At 46.9% G+C, this 23938-nt stretch overlaps 1 protein-coding gene across 2 annotated transcripts in view; it reads left to right on the plus strand.

Moving 5' to 3' along the window:
* The window catches only part of DYM (dymeclin), a 467753-nt gene that overhangs the window by 390438 nt on the left and 53377 nt on the right, over positions 1–23938 (plus strand). For both annotated transcript variants that reach the window (XM_068251379.1, XM_068251381.1), the window contains one exon: positions 7036–7149. In XM_068251379.1, coding sequence (XP_068107480.1) covers positions 7036–7149 — 114 coding nt within the window. The remainder of the gene's footprint in view (positions 1–7035; positions 7150–23938) is intronic.

Here is a 23938-nt window from a genome sequence, read left to right on the forward strand (position 1 = left end):
ATGTAGCATCATGTTTTTTTAAAGGGAAACACTAATTATTATTTGGTGGACATAAAATGAAAAAAAAAAAAAAAAAAGCTGTCAATTAATATCAGGACTAGGTTCCAGACAGCGGTCGTGCAGCCCACATTGTGTCCAAAGTCCAATCGCACAACTGGGACATGACAGTTTTCAGCCCAGACACCTCCAAAAATGACACCGCAATTGTGTTTTAGGTTGAATATAGGTGGTGGTATCAGCAGCAGTGGCCTGTGGCACTGTGGCGGTGGGAGCCAGCGCCAGCTTGCTTCAGCCTCTTGAACTCCTCATGCTCAACAACATGTTTTTTGGCCAGATAGGTGATGAAGCTGGAGGTGCCATACTTGTAGGGGTCACAACCTCTGCTCATATGTAGTTTGCACACATTGCATATGGCAAACTTGCTGTCCAATGAGGGCAGAGTGAAAAAACGCCAGATTGGGGAGGTGAAGATTCCCCTGCGGCCTGAATGGGATGCTGTGGCTTTTCTCCCTGTGGCGGTTGGGGGTTGAGTGGTGCGGCTGGTGGTAGCGGCAGAAGGATGTGGTGGGTCCCGCATTCCACGGCCACTGTCTGCAATGCTGATCCTCCGTGCCCAACCCACTGATGCATCCTCCTCCTCAGAGTCAGAGGTAACATCCCCATCCTGTGGATGGTAGTCACGGTCCTTCATCCCATCATCAACATCATCCCCCCCCCCCCTCCTCAAAACCCAGAACATCCTCCTAAAACTCCTTGCGGCTAACCGCCCTGAGTTCATGGCGCCTGGAGCGAAAAGCTCGCTGACTGAGGGTAGGCTGCCCGCTGGGGTCAACACTGACACGGCAGACCTTCTGAGGGTGGCTGTAATGTTGCTCCCTGTCCTCTTGGCCTTGCTGCCCCTCCCCCGGCTGTCGGTGCCAGCAGACCTAGTACAACTTATACGTGATGATGTCACCAGATGATGTGGGGTACTTTTACTTTAATGAAATCCGGGTTGGACTTTAAAGGGATACTGGGGTCAGGGGAAAATGAGTTGAACTTACCCGGGGCTTCTAACGGTCCCCCGCAGACATCCTGTGTTGGCGCAGCCACTCACCGATGCTCTGGCCCCGCCTCCGGTTCACTTCTGGAATTTCAGACTTTAAAGTCTGAAAACCACTGCGCCTGCGTTGCCATGTCCTCGATCCCGCTGATATCATCAAGAGCCCAGTATGGTCTGTGTCTGCGAAGTACACTCCTGGTGACATCAGCGGGAGCGAGGACACGGGCGTGCAGGCGCAGTGGTTTTCTGACTTTAAAGTCAGAAATTCCAGAAGTGAACTGGAGGCGGGGCCGGAGCATCGGTGAGTGGCTGCGCGGGCACAGAATGTCTGCGGGGGACCATTAGAAGCCCCGGGTAAGTTCAGCTCATTTTCCCCCGACCCCCCTACAGTATCCCTTTAAATCAAATCAGTATGGAGTGACAGACCGCAGAGTAGAGGACAGACAGTTCACACTATCTGTCTAACTGTCACACTGACAATGCTCAGCACAGCAGCACTGCAGTAATCTGTAGTAAGCTAACACAGTACTACTCTCTCTAACAACTAACTGCAGTACTAACTAACTATATAATACAATACAATAACACAGTAATCCTATTCCCTAACCTATACTGTCCTGCTGGCCTGCACAGCACACACAGACAGGACCTAACTGAGTGAATGAAATTAAACAATTACACTAGCTAGCTAAAAAAAAACAATAGAACAATAGTGTAGTGAAGGTGTTTAGCACTCAAAGCTTTAGGTTTATCACTGTATACAGGCAGCACTTGCTAAGCCAACAGCACTGGAGCAAGTCTGTCAGTGACCAGCCAGCCAGCCACACAAGCAAGGACGATCTGTCTAGTGTTGTCCGGATCATGAACGATTCGGATCTTTGATCCGAATCTATTTTCTGAGTCGAATAATCCGAATCATCAAAATGAGTGATTCGGCTCGCAAAAGGGGTGGGGCCATGAGCGACACGCCCCCCTCTCAGCGGGCAGCGGGGTCCTGGAAGCAGAGCTGAGATGGATCGCTCTGTTGGAGGGGAGGCAGCCTTGCACAGCCACAGGTAGATGAGAGAGAGGGGACATGGGTGCCACTGCCAGATATGTGTAGAGCACACATACTGGCTGCAATGTGCTGCTCATTATAGGCTGTCTGTTCCGTAGTTGTGCACAGTGAACACATTGGAAACTTTTGGCTCAGCTCAGCACAGCTCAGTAACTTTGCAGGCACTGTGATTGCAGGGCAATATGATCCTCCTGCACTGCTCTAAACAGCTGCACTTATCTTCTGGGAATGCTTTCTTTCACTGTGCAACGTTTGCATGGAAAGTACACAGATGAGCATATAGGTGAAATACATGTAAAGCATATGATTGCAGCATGTGGGTATTGTGTGCAAACAAACATTTCTGCTCTCTGCTCGTCCCTCCTCCCTTCTCTGTCCACTCCCTGCCCTCTGTCCATCTTCTCCCCTTCTCTGTGTGTCCACCCCCCTCCCCTTCTCCTGTCCTGCAAGTCATTTCACCCCCGAATGCTTCCGTAGTAAAATGATCCGAGATTCGGATCAAAGATCCGGATCTTTTCAATGATCCGATTCGAATCATCCGGATCATTGAAAAGATCCGAACTTCCCATCTCTAGATCTGTCTCATCATGCCAGCCCTCCTTATTACACAGGGGGCTGGCCAGGGTTCCCTTCTGTGATTGGGTGCCAGGGCATAGGCTGGGAGGCCTCTGATTGGCTCAGTGAGGTCAGGTGGGGCTGGCCAGAGTTCCCCTCTGTGATTGGTTGCTAGGGCTTCTGCTGGGAGCCCTCTAATTGGCTGGGAGCTCTCTGATTGGCTCAATGACATCATCTCCCTTGTTACAGTACCCAGATCTGGATATCTGTATTATGTGGCCAGATACCCGCATAGCGCTATCCAGATATTGGCCCCGGTATCTGGATCTGGATTCGACCCGGATAGCGTTAAAATGGTCGGGTACCCGGATCTGCATGAGCATCCCTGTCAGACAGGAATGGTCAGAGACACTCCCACTGTCTTCCCCTGGGGGGTTATACTAAAGCTGGCCACTAACGGTCCAATTTCTAGCGAAAAATCGTTCGAGCGATCAGAAATTCTGATCGGATTGGTTGTAAATAATCTCCATTGGTGGACACAATCGATTATGAACGAGTGAAAAAAATGTCGCCCGAATGAATGTTCGTCGAACGAAAATTTGGATTTTCTTGGTGGTCGTGATAGATAGGAAGCAATGATTGGTTAGTTGATGGTGCAGTGAACGATTTTTCGTATGATCAAAATTTCTGATCGCTCGAATGATTTTTCGCTAGAAATTGGCCCGTTAGTGGCCAGCTTAAGTTTTATCATAGTCTGCAGTTTTCATGTGGGCAATGAGATCATGGCATAAAGAGTTTTAGGACACTCCCCACCGCATCCTACTCCTAGAATCAGAATCTGTTTTATTCGGCAAGCATGGCTGGGTCGTGCCCTGAATTGGTTTGAGCAACAATAGGGCATGGAGGAAATAAAAACAACACAGATTGTCTACATTTCATCTTAGAGAGCTTCTTTAAAGTGGACCTGAACTCAGAACTTCCTTTCTGCTCTAAAAGATAAGAAACCGCATAATAACCTTTAAAGGAGTCATTAGGCAATATAAACTACCCCCGATCTACTTACCTGGGACTTCCTCCATCCCCTTGCAGCTGACATGTCCCACGCCGCAGCTCCGTGCTCAGCCACCGGCCAGGGGTCCTGGCATGGTGCAAAGGGCGACCTCGAGGTCGTCCTCTACTGCGCCTGCACGAGCACAGCTGTCAATCAAGTCCACGTGGTCCGGAGTGTACGCTTCAGACGCAGTAGTTCTTGATTGACAGCTGTGCTCGTGCAGGCGCAGTAGAGGACGACCTCGAGGTCGCCCTTTGCACCATGCCAGGACCCCTGGCCGGTGGCTGAGCACGGAGCTGCGGTGTGGGACATGTTCGCTCCAAGGGGCTGGAGGAAGCCCCAAGTAAGTAGATCGGGGGTAGTTTATATTGCCTGATGACTCCTATAAAGAAAAACATTTCTTTGTTACAGCTGATACAAATTCCGCAATAAATCTGCAGTGTGACTACTTCCTGCTTTCATGGCAGCAGACCTATTGTTAACATCCTGTGCTTTCGATTTAGCCTCTCTGCCATTGCAGTCAGCTGACATAACTGAGGAATCAAATTACAATTTGTGATTACGGTAGTCAAAGATGAGGGGGAATTAGACAGGCTAAACTCTCTAAATATATACAGGGTGCATTCCTTTGTTTTCCTTTTGTCCTGTGCAAGAGTTCAGGTCCACTTTAGGAAACTGACATTTTTTCCCACAATTGAATGAATACAGTCCTGGGATTACTGGATGAAGACCTTAATGCCTTTAAATATTAGCACAAGGATTTCCTGCATTATTTGTTTTCATGATTTGCCTTGTTGATAGTGTCTAAATATAAACAGTTCTTTACAAGATGTCCTGAACCATTCACACTAGCCCTTATCTGCAATGCCTGCAATAGTGACCTGTTCTGTCTAGACTATTGCTATCACTGGCCATCATTAGGAACCGCTAGAAATTAGAAACAATGGCAAGTAGTAAGGGCCTTTTACCACTAGCCTGCGATTTGCGATTTGATTCTGATCGCAAATCGCAAGGTACATTAAACTAATGGAAACTGCAGCAGCAATTTCCATTAGTGCGATCCGATTGCGATGCGATTTTGGTCAAAGCGCAATCGTCGTCCTGCCACGTTTTGTATGCGATTGAGCTGTACTATAATGAGTATAGTAGCTCAATCGCAATCGCATGGTGGAAATTGAAACGCGATCGCATTTCATAGTGGAAAAGAGCCCTATCTGATGTAACCTTATGCTGGATACACACCATACGTTTCCGCGTTCGATGCGTCCGTCGATACGCCTCAATTCGATTATTTCCGACATGTCCGATTCGCGGTTCGATGGATCGTTAGGTCGATTTGCCATACTTTACATGGCATTCGACCTAAAAATAATCGAAATGCGCTCGGAAGTGCTCGGGAAATAATCGAATCAACGCGTATTGACGGACGTGTGCGACACGGAAACTCATGGTGTGTATTCAGCATTATGCTGGGAATACACGGTTCGTTTTTTTAGCAGATTAGATGGTTCGATAGATAATTTCCGACATGTCTGATCTCCCTTTCGATTCCTTCGCCGCTCGATTTCTGATAGAAGTGAATGGAAAAAGGTAAGAGAATCGACTGCAGAATCGAGCGGCAAAAACGATCGAGAGGAGAAACGCGCGGCAGAAACAAACCATGTATTCCCAGCATTATGCTGGGCATACACGGCTAGATTTTGCAACTCGATTTTCCCGCTCGATTCCGCAGGTGATTCTCTAATCTTCCTCTTGTTTTTCTTATTTTTTTGCATTGTCCTCAATGCAGAAACGAGTAGCGAAACAATCGAGCGGGAGATCGGACATGTCGTAAATGATCTATCGAGCCATCTAATTGGCTCACAATCGAGCCGTGTATGCCCAGCATTATACACCGGCTAGATGGAAGTTGTCTCGGGCAGCCGTTCGAGGCCATTTTAGCTGAGAATCTATCATCTACAGCAGGGTTGCCAACCTCATTTCTAATTTTTGATGGACAAAAGCAGGACACCCAAAATTTTGGACGGACGGGGGGCGGAGTCAAAAGCGCACTTTTAAGCAGGGTGTGTGGCTAAGCTCTGGGCATTAATATTATTTTTAGTATTTCTATAGCCAGGGCTGTGGAGTCAGAGCAATTTTTGGGTACCTGGAGTTGGTAGTTTCATAAACTAAGGCGGTCGGAGTTGGATGATTTTTGTACCAACTCTACAGCCCTGTATATACTGTAGCACTGCCATCTTTTGCAGCACTTTACAGAGCACATAGTCATGTCACTGACTGTCCTCAGAGAACCTCACAATGTAGTAATAACTCAAAGTAATTAGACAACACTCCCCCACAGGTGTCCCTGGAGTTCCGGCGCTCTACATTTTTATCCAATTGATAGCCAAGCACATTGTTCCCCCCACTCACCTTGGTAACTGTAAAGTCTTGTACACATGCTTGACTAAAGTTGGCTGTGGCAGCTGATAACAACCGCCTCAGCCGATAATCAATTGTGTCTGTACGTCAACCCCCAATCTGTGAGTGATCTGCCTGGCGGATCAATTCACCTGACGGACGGCCAACACCTTTGAAGATGCCACGCGCCCCCCAATGGTAATGGTACGAGTAGTCCGCTACACAGCTGATCCGTGTCTGTACTTGCCAGCCCAGTGATGTCACCCATTAAGTCCTAATCCCCGATGGATGGCATACAGCACAGGAATATGTTCACCTTGCGTTGTGCGACGCTCCTTTGTCCTTCCCCATAGCAATAACATGCTGCTGGTTCTGCTAAGGTAGTCTTTTTGGAAGGAATATTGTCACTCTGCCTTCATTAGGGTAGTCCTCTAGGTGTGTGTATGCATTTGTGTGATGTATCTACAATTTAAACAGGCCCTGTAGTGACATATAGCAGAATGCAGTCAATTATTCACGTTAACCACTTTTACAGTAATTTTCCTGGTTAAAGCATCAGAAACACTTCCTATATCTACCGTATATTACTGTATATTTGTTTGTAGCCCCGCCCTACTAGGGATGCTTAGCCTAGGCTGTTTAGCTATGCGGAATTCTCCTCCCAGAGCATTCCGGGAGATCAAGCATTATTTCCAGTGGCTTTGGAATTCTCAGAAGCAAACATTCCTCAGAGCAGCACCTGACAGGACTAAAGATGTTGTCAACCGTGATGTAAATCAGGGAGTGGAAAGATTTTACAAAGGGCAAACACTGACTAAATAATCTATAAATGAATGTTGTAAAAAAATAAGCAACTTTATTCATTACATTATTTTTGAAAAGTGTGTATCCCTTAAACCCGTTGTCCTGAAGCTCTTATTTCTGTTGCAGGTTATCGGCTTCTTCAGCACACGTTTGGAACAGGCCGGAACGGATCTGTCGGTGGAACGGGTCTTAGAGGTCATCAAGCAAGGCGCAGTCGCACTGCCAAAAGACCGGCTCAGGGTAGGTTTCATCAAATGCTTCCCAACCATCCCCCACCCCTCAATTGTTTTATTAAATGTAGCTAGTGTCAGAATTTATTTATTTGTTCTTTAAAGGTAATGGATTTTTTTTTCTTATCCCCTGTAGAGACACCCAACCCCTTGCTTGCCTTTTTTTTTCTTACAAGCGCTATTCCTTCACAGCATCCTGTATACTGTACAGTGCACCAACTCTCTCTCAGCTGGCAGACGCTTGAGGACTGTATGGTGGATCAGCTCTGATCAATGAACTGTGTCATCTTTCTTGCTCCTGTGACAGGCCTTCCTGCTTTCCTGAACACAGACGGTTAAAGGCGAACTGTAGTGAGAGGTGTATGGAGGCTGCCATATTTATTTCCTTTTAAGCAATACCAGTTGCCTGGCTGTTCTGCTGATCCTCAGTATTAGCCACAAACCCTGAACAGGCATGCAGCAGATCAGGTGTTTCTGACATTTTTGTCAAATCTGACAAGATTAGCTGCATGCTTGTTTCTGGTGTGATTCACACTACTGCAGCCAAATAGATCACCAGGGCTGCCAGGAAACTGGTATTGCTTAAAAGGAAATCAATATGGCAGCCTCCATATACCTCTCACTACAGTTCTCCTTTAATGAAATGCAGAGAGCTATGATCAGACCGGACTATCGATCACAGAGCATTCCTGAATATAAACAGTAAATGAAATGCATAGAGCAGTGATCAGACCTGACTATAGATCACAGAGCTTTCCTGAGAGAAATTATCAGAACTGACTATAGATCACAGAGCTTTCCTGAGAGAAATGATCAGAACTGACTATAGATCACAGAGCTTTTCTGAACGCAAACCATAAGTGAAATGCATAGAGCAAAGATCAGACCTGACTATAGATCACAGAGCTTTCCTGAACACAAACAGTAAATGAAATGCAGAGAACAGTGAACAGATTAGTGCAGGTGTTGACAATGAGTAACAAAGACTCCCATTTTATTCAGCTGATTATTCCTGCAGTTTCTAGACTTGGCAACAGTACTCCAAAGCACTGTTGCCGTGGTTGCCATAAGCTCCCGTTCGGTTTTGAAAATTCTTAGCTGGCTGCAAACAAACAAAGATATGTTTTAACAAAAGTAAAGGTAAATTGCGGGAGAACTTACCAGTTTTGAATTATATTTACTTTTGAGTGCTTAGGAACTGAGCACCAGTGCAAACTTTTTTTTTTAACTAAATCTCCCCATAGGAGAGGTTTGTAATGGAGAGTGCCTTGGGGAGTCTCACTACTTACCTGATGGGGGCTGCTACTCTGGCCCCTGCCCTGCATGGGATGTGCCATCTTCTCTACCCGGATAGGCCACATCTGCTGAATTTTAGTTCCCGACAGTGCCTCGCTCGCACACGCTGCAATGCATGCCGGGAGATGTAGTCTGTGGATGCGAGTACAGAGAGATGTGGGAGCTACAAAATTCGGTAGATGTAGCCAGTCAGGTGGAGCTGCACCCCATAGGTAAGTAGTGTGAGGCATACCCCAAACCCTGACACCACCCCCCCAAGGCACACTTCATTTAAAGGACATCTGAACTGAGGGGTATGGAGGCTGCCATAATGATTTGCTTTTAAACCAGACATGGGCAAACTTGGCCCTCCAGCTGTTAAAGCGGAACTGTAACGACAAAACGTCCCCTAGGGGGTACTCACCTCGGGTGGGGGAAGCCTCCGGATCCTAATGAGGCTTCCCACGCCGTCCTCCTTCCCTCAGGGGTCTCGCTGCAGCCCTCCGTGCAGCGGTGACGTCAATATTTGCCTTCCCGGCTCCTGCGCAGGCGCTCTGACGGCTGTCGGCTCCGAAGTAGGTGGAAATACCCGATCTCCATCGGGTCTGCTCTACTGCGCAGGCGCAAGTTTCCGGCGCCTGCGCAGTAGAGCGGACCCGACGGAGATCGGGTATTTCCGTCTATTTCCGTGCCGAAAGCAGCCACAGCGCCCCCGCTGGAGCCAGCAAAGGTAAATATTGAAGCTACAGTCGGCTCTGTCGCCGGCTGTTCGGAGGGCTGCAGCGAGACCCCCGTGGGACAGAGGACGGCGTGGGAAGCCTCATTAGGATCCGGAGGCTTCCCCCACCCGAGGTGAGTACCCCCCAGGGGAGGTTTTTGATGTTAGAGTCTCTTTAAGGAACTACAAGTCCCACAATGCATTGCAGGAGTCTGACAGCCACAGTCATGACTCATAAAGGCAAATGCATTGTGGGACTTGTAATTCTGTAACAGCTGGAGGGCCGAGTTTGCCCATGCCTGTTTTAAACCATACCAGTTGCCTGGCAGTCCTGCTGATCTCTTTGACTGTAATAGTATCTGGATCACACACCTGAAACAGGCATACAACTGTAGCCTGACTAGTGGCTGGGTAGTGTGCTGGTTAAAAACAAACAAAAAACACTGGTGCTCAGTAGCCTTTAAGAGGTGGGCTTTTTGGTAGGTTTCACGCCCTCATCAATAACCTGATTGGTTGTCCAGCTTTCTCCATGTCAGGAAGTGCTGTTATTGGGGACACTGATGCCTCCGTGTGACCTCTGCAGCCCTGTATAGCTCTATCACGCAGAAGGGGACTTCAGTCCCAGGTTAGCAGCAACAACTGCAGATATTTCTGTCTGAACGCTGCCTGTACCGACTTGTTTAATGGGGAACGTTTAAGAGGCCACTGTGGTACTTGTCAAAGTATGTCTTTGTTCTTAATGGAAGCTGCACATAACTTGGCTTTTACAGCGACCTGACAATGTAGGAACAAGAATAGGCTCTTTATCATTCCATCCAGAGACGCACTTGGAATAAGTCACGCTGCGTACTGATTACCGGCACTGGTAACCACAAGTGATCATGTGACGTCCACAACTCGGGCGCAGTTCAAAGGTCACTGTGCCCACTGCTTGCAGGGCTCCTTCTGGCTACCTATGGCTGTCGGGGAGTCCAGAGGTAAAGCCCCATACACTTTAGATTGCATAGGCCGGTAACGACCGCCTCTGCTGAGCATCCACCATGTGGACAGCAGCCCATGACTGCCTCGGCCAGGGATGACCAAGGGCATTGTTCCTTCCTCTCACCTAGTTGCTGCCAGGGCCGGTTCAAGTAACAATTGGGCCCTAGGGCAAAATTAGCCTGGGGGCCCCCCAACAGACATCCCCGACCAAAAAGCGTCATTAGAGGCCCTTTGTTGCAGCCACATTTCCCTCCTGGGCCTCTGAACTGGCTGGTGACCCTCCCCCAATCAACTCCCAACTTAACAGACTCTGCAGAGTCCCTGGGGAGCAACAGTTAAGATGGGGGAGGGACACCTTGGGGGCCCCTACAGGCCCTGGGGCAATTGCCCATTTTTTCCTATGGTAGCTCCGGCCCTGGTTGCTGCCACGCCACTCTGCCAGCATTGGACTCAAATTACGGCAGCTAGGTTACCGCCTACCCCCAGGTGCGGCCTATGACATCCGCCCACAGGCCAGAGTGCCTAACTGAGGCCTGCAGATCCTCTGATTCCAGTCCTTCAAAGCAAGCCTATGACTTTAAAATGAGAGAAATCCAGCGCTGGGCCCCTCTGCTCTTGCACTCCGGAGCGTCTTGGTGGCTCTGTGCAGCTGCAGTGCATTCTGTGTTTGCACAATGTGGGCGAGCTTGCTCATGGATGGGAGCACAGTCGTGGGTGCCATCCATGGGGGTCCCAGCCATTTTTTTTCCCTACAGACACACTTTTAGGCCCCACTCAAGTGAAAGGGAGATGTAGGCTGCCATATTTATGTCCTGTTACACAATGCCCTGGTGTCCGGCTGATCACTTTGACTGCAGTAGTGTCAGACTTTAGTCAGAAACACCTCACCTGCATATGCAGTGGTGTAGCTAAGGAGCTATGGGTCTTGGTACAAGTTTTACGTTGGGCCCCCTAAGCACTCTGTACATAACAACCAAACCTGCCGAGGACAACCACAGTGTCAGAGGTGCAAGTAGGGGAGGGGAACAGTTTGTTAGCGATTACTACTATTTAGAACATATGTAGAAGTGATTATTACCAGCACAGGCCCAATAAAGAGATAATGCTGCAGTTGAGGCAGGGCCCCTCCGGCCCAAGGGCCTCGGTGTACTCGCAAGCTCTCCACCCCCTATTGCTATGCCACTGTGCATATGCTTGTTCAGGGTCTATGGCTAAAAGTATTAGAGGCAGAGGATCAGCAGGACAGTCAAGCAACTGGTATTGTTTAACTACTTGCCGACTGCGTCACGTCGATGGGCATGGCCGCGGCGGCAGCCCCAGGACCGCCTAATGCCGACTGGCGTAAGGTCCTGCGGGCCTGTTTTGCAGGAGATCGCACGCGCTGCTGCGTGCGCATCCCTGCTTGGATGGCGATCGCCTCTAGGAGACTGTCTCACCGTCTATTAACCCCCCAGGACACAGGCGAGCGATCGGCTCTCATAAGCTGAAGCCTATGACAGCCGATCGCCATCATTGGCTGGCTGGAGGGAGGGAGTTAGGAAAAAAACAAATAATAAATAGGGAAATTTATTTTTTTTAAAAAGGAGCATAAATATGTATTAAAAAAAACATCTGGGGGGCAATCAGACCCCACCAACAGAACAGAACCCCACCAACAGCTTCTCCACCCCACCAACAGAAAGATCTTCACCCCCAACAGAACAGAACCCCACCAACAGAATCTCCACCCCACCAACAGAAAGCTCTCCACCCCCAACAGAACAGAACCCCACCAACAGAAAGCTCTCCACCCCCAACAGAACAGAACCCCACCAACAGAATCTCCACCCCACCAACAGAAAGCTCTCCACCCCCAACAGAACATAACCCCACCAACAGAATCTCCACCCCACCAACAGAAAGCTCTCCACCCCCAACAGAACAGAACCCCACCAACAGAATCTCCACCCCACCAACACAAAGCTCTCCACCCCCAACAGAACATAACCCTACCAACAGAATCTCCACCCCACCAACAGAAAGCTCTCCACCCCCAACAGCACAGAACCCCACCAACAGAATCTCCACCCGACCGACAGAAAAGAGTGTGTTGTGTATGGGGGGGGGGGGGGGGGGCAAAATCACTTGTGTGCTGAGTTGTGTGCGGCCCTGCAGCGAGGCCTTAAAGAGGAACTCCAGTGAAAGTAATGTAATAAAAAAAGTGCTTCCTTTTTACAATAATTATGTATAAATGAATTTAGTCAGTGTTTGCCCATTGTAAAATCTTTTAAGTACCTGATTTACATTCTGACATTTATTACATGGATACATTTTTACTGTTGGCAGGTGATGTAGCTGCTGCATGCTTTTTTGGCTGTTGGAAACAGCTATTTCCCAGCAAGGTTCCCAGACTGGAAACTGCCAGGAGTACCACAATACTCAGTTTCTTGTGGGAGGGGTTTCACCACAATATCAGCCATACAGCGCCCCCTGATGGTCTGTTTGTGAAAAGGAATAGATCTTGCATGTAAAAGGGGGTATCAGCTACTGATTGGGATAAAGTTCAATTCTTGGTTGGAGTTTCTTTTTAAAGCTGCAGTGGCCAAGTTAGCAAAAAATGGCCTGGTCTTTAGGGGGGTTTAACACTGCAGTCCTCAAGTGATTAAAAACCAATCAATATGGCAGCCTCCATTATTCCTTTCACTACAGGGTCTCTTGAATTTGAAATGCTTATTTTTGTAATGCATTTACCGTAGTAATAAAGGTGAATTGAGCTGTGACATCTGTACTGTAGCCACTGGACCGTACTCCTCCTCCCTGCCGTCTTTAGCAAGCATTGAATGCTAAACAAACTTCTGTTTGTGCTGTTTCTGCTCCTGCTGACTTTCTCCACTTTGTTTCTTTGCTTTTGTTTCTCGGCTTTTAGTACAAGATACAGAATACAGAAAGCACTATGTATAGATCCTTAGAAATGGCCATAAAATGCCCATTCATGCTGCAGGTGCATAAGTGCTCAGTGCTGTTTGTATGAGCAAAGACAATAGGTTATTGATAGCAGATGACGGCCTTGCTTTAAAGAGGAGCTGTCAGCCATACTATCTTAGAAAGAAAAAACACATAGTGTATATATGTGTGTATATATGTGTATATATATATATATATATATATATATATATATATATATATATATATATATACACACACACATATACTTGCTCTACTTATATAACATATGTAGTGCAATGTTCAGGTTTTGATTGCAGTGATTTTTCTACAGTAAAAAGGGAGAAAATCCTTTTTAGCATTTCCCATTTTAACTGTGGCTATTTTTAAGCCAATCCTGATGTCATTTCCTCCCTTACTCTCCTTTTGTGTATTGTGTATGCCTCCTCTATAGAAAGTGCATCGTCTCAGCATGAGAAATATTGACCAATCAGAGAGGAACAGAGGTGTGGAAAACAGGAGGGAAATCGAGCTGCATTAGTTAAGTCTGAGGGGAAGTAGAGAATCAAAAAAGGACAACCCAGCATGCCCTGCAACTTCCTTTTTGTGTACCAAATGTTGTGTGTACCAAATAAGAGTCAGGCAAACTGGGGAATGATCATTTATCAACAAGAAAAGTAATAGTGATTTTTACTTTTGGGTTGCCTGATTAGCATCCTTATTACTTGTTTACCAGATAAAAAGCCTGTTTAATTCACCCTCATCTGTGACTAATCACAACTGTAATTTGATCTTTCAGCTGTGTCAGCTTGCTGCCTCGGCAGAGCAGTTAATTTGTAAACACAGGATGTTAACCCTACTTCTGCTTCCATGAAAGCAGGAAGTAGACAAAGGCAGGTGTATTGCAGGATTTGTATCAGCTGTAACAAAGAAATGTTTTTCTTTAAAGATATTATGCTGTTGCTTATCTTTTAGAGTTCTGAGTTCAGGTCCACTTTTGATAAGAGGAGTCACAGGAATGTGTGTATGGTGAGACCATGTTGGAACTCTGACCGTTAAAGAGGAACTTCAGTGAAAAGAATGTAATGAAAAAAATTGCTTCATTTTTTTCAGTAATTATGTATAAATGATTTAGGCTTGTTCACATTGTGTTCCGTTCGCGTGGCCGTCCGCATTTGGCGTTTTTTGACGCGATTTTTATTTCTGATTCCCGGAGATTTTTTTTTTGTGTGATCCACTTTTCTAAGCGGTTTTGCTGAGCGATTGTGTTTTTACACTTCCTGACGTCAGTCAGGAAGGGAACTCTTTGATCCGGAAAAGAATAAATACAATGTATTCATTCTTAAAAACTCAGTCGCTGCACAAAGCAATTTTGTAAGCGTATGCGTTTTTCCTATACTTTCCATTGAGGCAAAATCGCCTCAAAAATTGCCCATGCAGCGCTGCTCTGAGGGGATCGGAAACGAACTGCTCAGATGTGAACTGTCTCATAGACAATGGTTAAGTGCTTTCAGGGCGATTTTGAAAAATCGCCAGCGCTTAAAAAATTTGAGAAATGCCTCTAGTTTGAATGAGCCCTTAGTTAGGGTTTGCCCATTGTAAAATCTTTCCTCTCCCTGATTGACATTTATCACATGGCGACATCTTTACTGCTGGCAGGTGATGTCTGTGGAAAGAGAGAATGCATTTTTGTCAGTTAGAAACAGCTGTTATTTCCCACAATGCAACAAGGCTCCCACAGTGTGATGTCAGGTGCTGACATCACACTGTGGGAGGGGTTTCACTACAATATCAGTCATACAGACCCCCCTGATGGTCCGTTTGAGAAAAGGAAAAGATTTCTCATGGGAAAGGGAGTATCAGCTACTGATTGGGATGAAGTTCAGTCCTGGGTTACAGTTCCTCTTTAAGTAAAAATGTTTTTCTAGCGCACATTCTGGTTATTGAATACAGCAGAGGCACCACTGATGTCCTCCCTCCAGTGCAGACAAATGGCCATTGTGATTTGGGCTGTGGAGAGACACTCCTGGGAGAGGTATGGGAAGCAGGCCTCTCTGCCTGTCTCCTGAGGCCCCTGTTCTGCTGCTATCAGCACTTTGGAAGTAGGAGTGTGAGAGAAGAGGGGCCTCCGCTGGAGATTGCCCATAATCTGGACCCTGAAGAGGAGTCTAGTCTAGAGATAGTGGCCTCCACACTCTGCAGCCATTATCAGGTACCGCCTGACTCTCTGAACACATTTTCTCACAGTTATGTAGCGGGAGTGTGCTTTTCCCTTATTTTAAAGTGGACCTGAACTCTTGCACAGGACAGAAGGAAAACTGAGAGAAATGCACCCTGTATGTATTTAGAGAGTTTAGTCTGTCTAATTCCCCCTCATCTGTGACTAATCACAACTAATTTGATCTATCAGCTGTGTCAGCTGGCTGCCTCATCAGAGCAGCTAATTTGAAAACACGGGTTGTTAACCCTATGTCTGCTTCTATGAAAGCAAGATGTAGACACACTGCAGATTTATTGCAGGATTTGTATCAGCTGTAACAAAGAAATGTTTTTTCTTTAAAGGTTATTTTGCTGTTGCTTATGTTTTAGGGCAGAGAGGAAGTTCTGAGTTCAGGTCCGCTTTAAAGCTAACTGAGCAACTGGAAATAACATTTCTTAAATTGACCCTTCATAGGGGAGCGTGCTGTTTGGGGTGAGTGTCACTACTTACCTACAGGGGGTGCTGCTGCTCTGGCCCACAGCCCATATGGGATCCGCCATCTTCTCTACAGAGACACTGCTTCTGTTGCATTAACAACTTCCTGGTTAAGTGGCACTTGCTGCAATGCATACTGGGGGATGTAGTCAGTGGACGTGAAAACCTCTCTTTACTCGTACAAGATCATGCTAATCATTTGATAACAGTAGTTCAATGTCATAGTTTAAAATAGAGACTGTTCTAGACCACAAGAGGAGTTGATTGACAGTAAAGCTACATACTCATGGGGGACAGTTGTCCCCCGTTGCATGCGCGCACGCGAACAGGGAGCGACAGCTGTCCACACGTCTCGCCAGAAAGGCAGAGACGTGGCGGAAGCTGTTTGTGAATGGAGCATCCCCCGGCCGGATGCTCCATTCACTCGCGTAGGTCTCCTGTCGCTAGCCGCGTAATCACGCGGGACTAGCGACAGTTCCGGCGAAGTCGCGGCGACCGCTGTAGCCGGCGATTGAACATGTCAATCGCCTGGCGACAGCTCCGACGGGCGACGGTTCGGGGCGCGCGCGTTATACACACGGGTGACCTGTCGCCGTAACGCGCGCGTGCCACGTGGCTGCGGCGACGGCCGTACCCCGTGTGTATGGGCCTTAAGATTGCACAATCAAGCTGGAAACACTAGGGAGAAGGGCCCTGCCAGAGGCTTACAATTTAAAGGGTGGGGGTGGAGACAATAGGTGCATCTGTTAAGAGGGTGCCCAGCAGAACGTATTATGGTGCGCTGGTGTATGCGAGCATGAAAAGGTGAGTCTTGAGAGCTTGTTTGAAGGTATTAAAGTTAAGGGCGAGTCAGATGGCTGGTAAGAGCGAGTTCCAGAGAGTGGGGGCAGCCCTAGTGAAGTCCTGCAATCGTGCATGGGACGGAGATATGCGTGGTGCAACTAGGCGCAGGTCATTGGAGGATCGGAGGGGGCCAATTCGATAATTAGGGTTGGTTGTTCTCCCCCCCCCCCCCCCCCCCCCTCCAAAAAAACGAAAGCTTTTTTTTTTTTTTTTCTTTTATACATTCATGTTTTTATTTGTTAAAAGCAGATATGGAGTGTTGGATTTTTCTGATCAATTTTTATTAACATTTTATGGTGTGTGGTACATTGTCCATTATTTGATATACAGACCCAAGCGACTTTTTCGGAGTTTGAATCATGCTTTTCATAACTGGGGAAAAAATTGACGGTGTGTGTGGTACATTGGTCAGATTTTTGAAATGTTACAATCAGAAAAATTGATTGCAATTCTTCAATTGTAAAGATATTTTAATAAAATTGTGCGTTGTGTGGCCACCTTTTGTGTAAAAGGGCCCTTACTGCTACACCACGCTGCAAATACATTTCTTCATAGATTTCACCTAGAAATCTATAAAAATAAATAAATCTACAGATCCGCCGCCTCTTCTGTAGCAGTACAGAGCCGACTGGCAGGCCCCCCATATATTATGCCCCCCCCCCCCAGTGTTGGCAGCAAAGCATGCACTCGCTTGTATGCTGACGCTTTCCTCTCGAGTCCTGTACCTCCGTGACCTCGTGGCATTTGTGTTATGTGACCGTGTGCCATCAGGTCACTGGGTATGGGGTCCCGGCGGGGAGGAAGTGAGGTCACTGGGTATGGGGTCCCGGCGGGGAGGAAATGAGGTCACTGGGTATGGGGTCCCGGCAGGGAGGAAGTGAGGTCACTGGGTATGCGGTCCCGGCGGGGAGGAAGTGAGGTCACTGGGTATGGGGTCCCGGCGGGGAGGAAGTGAGGTCACTGGGTATGGGGTCCCGGCGGGGAGGAAGTGAGGTCACTGGGTATGGGGTCCCGGCAGGGAGGAAGTGAGGTCACTGGGTATGCGGTCCCGGCGGGGAGGAAGTGAGGTCACTGGGTATGGGGTCCCGGCGGGGAGGAAGTGAGGTCACTGGAGGAGCGCAGCTGGCAGATATTAGATGAGGGGAGACCAGCCAGTGGGTCCAATGATCAACTGCAAATCTACCGCTTCTGAATCTGCCAAGAAAATCGATGTGTATGAGCACCCTAAAGGACAACTGTAACCAGAGGGACATGGAGGCTGCCATATTTATTTGCTTTCAAGCAATACCAGTTGCCTGGCAACCCTGCTGATCCTTTGACTTTAATATGTTTAGCCACAGGCCCTGAACAAGCATGCAGCAGATCAGATGTTTTTGACATTGTTAGATCTGACAAGATTAGCTGCATGCTTGTTTCAGGTGTGTGATTCAAAAACTACTGCAGCCAAATAGATCAGCAGGGCTGCCAGGCAACTGGTGTTGTTTAAAATGAAAAAATATGGCAGCCTCTATAGCCATTTTTCTACAGTTGTCCTTTAAAGCGGGCCTGAACTCACAACTTCCTCTTTGCTCTAAAAGATATGCAACAGCATAATAACTTTTAAAGAAAAAACATTTCTTTGTTACAGCTGATACAAATCCTGCAATAAATCTACAAAGTTTCTACTTCCTGATTCATGGAAGCAGACATATTGTTAACCTCCTGTGCTTTTAAATGAGCTTATCTGCCATCTCTGCCATAGGCAGTCATGTGACACAGGGGAGAGATCAGGTTACAACTTGTGATTAGTCACAAATAAAGTGGGAATTAAACCGGCTAAACTCTTTAAATACATACAGGTTGCATTCCTCTATGTATTTCTTCAGTCCTGTGCAAGAGTTCAGGTCCACTTTAAGATGAATCGACTTAATTATTCCCACTCAGTGCTCAGTCCAGTGACGGTTCAGAGAGTTCCCCTTTAAACGTTAAAGGGTATCACATCTTCTTGTAATAAGTGTTTGAGGCTCAATTTAAAAAAAGAAAAAAATAAACTTTCTACCACTTTCCCAAGCTGTGGCTAGCAGCAGATCTGTACTTTGGAAGGAGTTTGTAAATGAAATGTGCGGCTGAACACAATGACAGCATCTCTGGCTCGCGAGGCGGCTCTCATATGTGATTGGTCTGTATTTGGCAGCTGGAGGTCTGTATTTGGCAGCTGGAGGTCTGTGTTTGGCAGCTGGAGGTCTGTGTTTGGCAGCTGGAGGTCTGTGTTTGGCAGCTGGAGGTCTGTGTTTGGCAGCTGGAGGTCTCTATTTGGCAGCTGGAGGCCTGTGTTTGGCAGCTGGAGGTCTGTGTTTGGCAGCTGGAGGTCTGTGTTTGGCAGCTGGAGGTCTGTGTTTGGCAGCTGGAGGTCTGTGTTTGGCAGCTGGAGGTCTGTGTTTGGCAGCTGGAGGTTTGTGTTTGGCAGCTGGAGGTCTGTATTTGGCAGCTGGAGGTCTGTATTTGGCAGCTGGAGGTCTGTATTTGGCAGCTGGAGGTCTGTGTTTGGCAGCTGGAGGTCTGTATTTGGCAGCTGGAGGTCTGTGTTTGGCAGCTGGAGGTCTGTGTTTGGCAGCTGGAGGAAGTTGCAATCCTGAAGTTAAACTCTAATGCTGGGAACACACGTTTGGTTTTTGCGGTAGAATCGTTCCGATAGATGCCTTCGATTGATAAATTCCGTCCTGTCCGATTCTCCGTTTGATTTATCTTATAAAGCGAAAATAGAAATGAGAATTGGCTCTTGGGTGCATGAAAAGGACAGAAACTTTATTCATATATCAAACAATGTCAACCAGCATGAAAAAATATATATATACAATACAAATATCCCATGAATATTCAAAACACCCCCATAAAATTACTCCTCACAAACCCCGTAACATCTCAGGGGCTGCAGTCCCCCGTAAATATGTACATATTTTGTGATAGCCTGCACCATGGAGATTTGGTAATAGTGCCACTCATATAGATGGAACGGCCAGAGATTCAGCCCCAGCCTGTAATGAGCAATTCATAGCCAGCATCTACAAGCACAGCTCATGAGTGATATTCCTGAAGCATGTAATGGACACAAGGAAGCAAGTTGAGCAGCAGCATCCAGAAAGGCACACATAAGCACAAAACCACACTGGAGCTTGAAGCAGATGGACAGCGTCTAAGCAGAGAAATGGCAAGCAATAAACATAGCCAATGATGTAGCCTAGTGATAGGCAGTAATCCATGTAGGCAGACAGTCCTCCAGTTGCAACCTATACACAGGTGAAGCAAAGCTGAGAAATCTCACAGGTGAGAGCAAAGCATGTGTGGCAGATGCAGTTAACAGTCCCCCAATCGCAGGGCATGTGCAGCCAGGCAAGCGTGTGTGTGCTTAAAATGGTGTCCACCTCATAGTTACCATACTTCAGAAGCAAAGTTCATATGGCAGTCCAGGTACATGTTGAGCTTCCCTTGTACTGACAATCGGCTAGCTTGAGTGGCCTGTATGTGAAAAGTCCATGGGACCAAGGAGGTGCAGGCTGGAGGGGATGTGGGAGTAAGAAGGACGCTGTCAGGAGAAGCCTGACATGTTTCGCCGCATCTAGCGGCCTTTTCAAAGGCAGACAGCGTGGAATCGCTAGATGCGGCGAAACATGTCAGGCTTCTCCTGACAGCGTCCTTCTTACTCCCACATCCCCTCCAGCCTGCACCTCCTTGGTCCCATGGACTTTTCACATACAGGCCACTCAAGCTAGCCGATTGTCAGTACAAGGGAAGCTCAACATGTACCTGGACTGCCATATGAACTTTGCTTCTGAAGTATGGTAACTATGAGGTGGACACCATTTTAAGCACACACACGCTTGCCTGGCTGCACATGCCCTGCGATTGGGGGACTGTTAACTGCATCTGCCACACATGCTTTGCTCTCACCTGTGAGATTTCTCAGCTTTGCTTCACCTGTGTATAGGTTGCAACTGGAGGACTGTCTGCCTACATGGATTACTGCCTATCACTAGGCTACATCATTGGCTATGTTTATTGCTTGCCATTTCTCTGCTTAGACGCTGTCCATCTGCTTCAAGCTCCAGTGTGGTTTTGTGCTTATGTGTGCCTTTCTGGATGCTGCTGCTCAACTTGCTTCCTTGTGTCCATTACATGCTTCAGGAATATCACTCATGAGCTGTGCTTGTAGATGCTGGCTATGAATTGCTCATTACAGGCTGGGGCTGAATCTCTGGCCGTTCCATCTATATGAGTGGCACTATTACCAAATCTCCATGGTGCAGGCTATCACAAAATATGTACATATCATTTACGGGGGACTGCAGCCCCTGAGATGTTACGGGGTTTGTGAGGAGTAATTTTATGGGGGTGTTTTGAATATTCATGGGATATTTGTATTGTATATATATATTTTTTCATGCTGGTTGACATTGTTTGATATATGAATAAAGTTTCTGTCCTTTTCATGCACCCAAGAGCCAATTCTCATTTCTATTTTCGCTTTACATGTATTTTGTTGGCATGTGCATGACGAGGATATTTATTATATCTTTTATGTTTATGGTATTACCATTCTATTCCTAGATCCATCATATCCCCATTTGACACTGCCCTACAATTGAGGCATTTGTTATATATTTGATTTATCATAGAAGTGAATGGAAAAAAGAAAAGAAAAACGAGCGGAGGATTCGAGAATTGAGCAGTAAATCGAATGGTAAATCGATCGTGCATAGAATCGACTGCAAAAAGATTTGGTGTGTTCCCAGCATTAGATTGCAGATCAAAAAATGTTTCTATAGATCAGCAGCCACTGGAGGCATTATCTCTAAAGTTAAAGCCAAACTCCAGAAACAAAACTCATTCTTGTTAAAGCAGATCCGAGATGAAAAACTAACTATAACAAGTAACTTGTCGATATATCTTATGTAAAGTTTAGATAGTTTACACAGCAAATTAAGCTGAAAAAATAGAATATGGTTATTTCTTCCTGTGATACAATGACAGCAGCCATGTTGTTTGTAAACATTACACAGAGGCAGGCTTATCTGCACCATCAGCACCCAGCCTGTTAAAAAAAAAAAACTAATTCTCCCCCCCCCCCCCCTTCCTCCCTTCTCCCCTCTGCCTCAGAAATCTCTGACTAGTAATACCTTCCCCTCCTCCTGCCCAGACTGAGCTCCCATAAGCCCTTGCTACTGCCAAGGCTCTCTGAAAAACTGTGGGTGGGGCTTGTTTAGTTTATAGGGAATTCGAGTATTAAAACAAAAACAAAAAAGTATTTGGCTTGAGGAATGCCCTGTAAACAATAGGAAAGGAACACAATTATGTAATGAGTAAAAGTTCATCTCGGATCCACTTTAAGAGTCTCTTTGATTTTTTGCTCTAGTTTTAACTCCTCCTGTGAGAATTTCTTTGTGTCCAGTCCCATGGACTTGCATCGTTTCATGGTTTTATACGGTAGTTACCACCACTACTACTACTATTACTGACTACCTGATATAGTCCTTGGTGAAGTAGATTGTATGTTCAGCATACCTAGGCAGTTGCCTAGGGCCTGGAGAGAGTCCAGGGGCCAGGGGGATGCTAGCCCCCACCAAATCTTACTAATAAAGCCAGGTGATCATCAGTGGGGGGCAAAACTGCTCTTGCCCAGTGCCCCATTTCAGCGTAAAGCAAACTTGAACTGAAAGTTAAAATTCAAAATAACCATACACAAATTACACTTACCTCCCTGTAGTCTTCTCCCCAATCTCTTTCTCCTCCCCTGCATCCTGTTTGTTCATCGATGGAATTCTCTGTCCTTCATTATGAAAATGACCATTACCTCATAACAGCTTCATGTTCAGCACTCTGTTAAAGTGTAATACCGCCCACGTGAGCCATAGAGAAACATGGACATTACCTTGCACATCAGTTGTCCTCTCTGTTGTAACTGACAGAAACGAATATATAACTGACCGCAACTGATTTATTTTCGATCTGACAAAATCTTGTCAAAACTGAAAGGAATCATTGTTAGAAGAAAATGGTGAGCTGAGTGAGAGACAAGTAGCTGAATGATGCACAGATTTCCCTCTCCCTCCCATATACAGCTCCCTGGTGTCTAGTGCTTTCCCTTTCCCTCCCCCATATGGCTTCCCTTGTGATCTAGGGCTTCACTGCCAATATAGCTTCCCTGGAGGTCTGGAGTGGGCTAAACATAATGCAAAGTGGGGAAACCACTTGTGGGCCCAATTGAATGGCTCTGAGGGCCAGATTTGGCCCGTGGGCCAGAGTTTGACATGTATGCTCTACATAGAAGCATTTCCTTATGTAGCACCTGCGTTGTCTAATGCGGACCTCTGAGTCTTGTAGTTCCACAGATGCACGGCGGGTGGAGCCTGAACCTCAGCACTGCTGTATTACAGCTATCATTATTGATCTTTGTTGTTCTGCCGCCTCATCTGAGAAATATCTTCTAACAGGGCTGAAGTTTCAATTTATTATCTTAAATATGGCACAGTTAATTCATCCTAAGAAAGGCTTGATCCCCCTCGGTACATCTCTATAGCGAGGAGCTGCCAGCGCTCTCTAAACTGGGACACTGGAAATTTTTAGCTTGGCTCACGTGTGCTGCATACTGAAGGACATTACACAGAAGCCTGGGAACACAGGGCAGAGGAGTGTCAGGCCACGGCCACCCAGGGGCGCTGCAAAGGAGGCCACGGCCACCCATGGGCGCTGCAAAGGAGGCCACGCCCCCTGCTTATAGCTTATACTGAACCAGTGGCGGACACAGCCAGCAGTGGGCCCCTGTGCAAAATTGTAATTGTGGGCCCCCTATGACCTGCGACGCGCGTATGGGCGTGGCAATGACCGGATGAGGGCGGAGCTAACTGTAACTTAAAGCGAACCCGGGGTGAGGGTTTATTTCCTTTTAAACAATACTAGTTGCCTGGCGGCCCTGCTGATCTATTTGGCTGCAGTAATAAACTGAATTACACCAGCAACAAGCATGCAGCTAATCTTCTCAGTTCTGACAATATTGTCAGAAACCCCTGACCTGCTGCATGCTTGTTCAGGGTCTATGGTTGAAAGAATAAGAGGCAGAGGACCAGCACGGCAGCCAGGCAACTGGTATTGCTTAAAAGGAGAGAAATGTGGCAGCCTCAATATTATTCTCGCCTCAGGTTCCCTTGAAAAGTGCAACGCAAAGACAGTGGGCCCAAGTTTTGGTGACCCTTTCCCCAGAAAATTCACATAATTGTGCAGGTTTTCTCAAGAAAATACACATATATGCCCAGAAAATACGTGCAATCATGTCGGCAGATATGCCCAGAAAATACGTGCAATCATGTCGGCAGATATGCCCAGAAAATACGT

Source organism: Hyperolius riggenbachi, chromosome 1, assembly GCF_040937935.1.
Source record: "Hyperolius riggenbachi isolate aHypRig1 chromosome 1, aHypRig1.pri, whole genome shotgun sequence".
NCBI classification, from domain to species: domain Eukaryota; kingdom Metazoa; phylum Chordata; class Amphibia; order Anura; family Hyperoliidae; genus Hyperolius; species Hyperolius riggenbachi.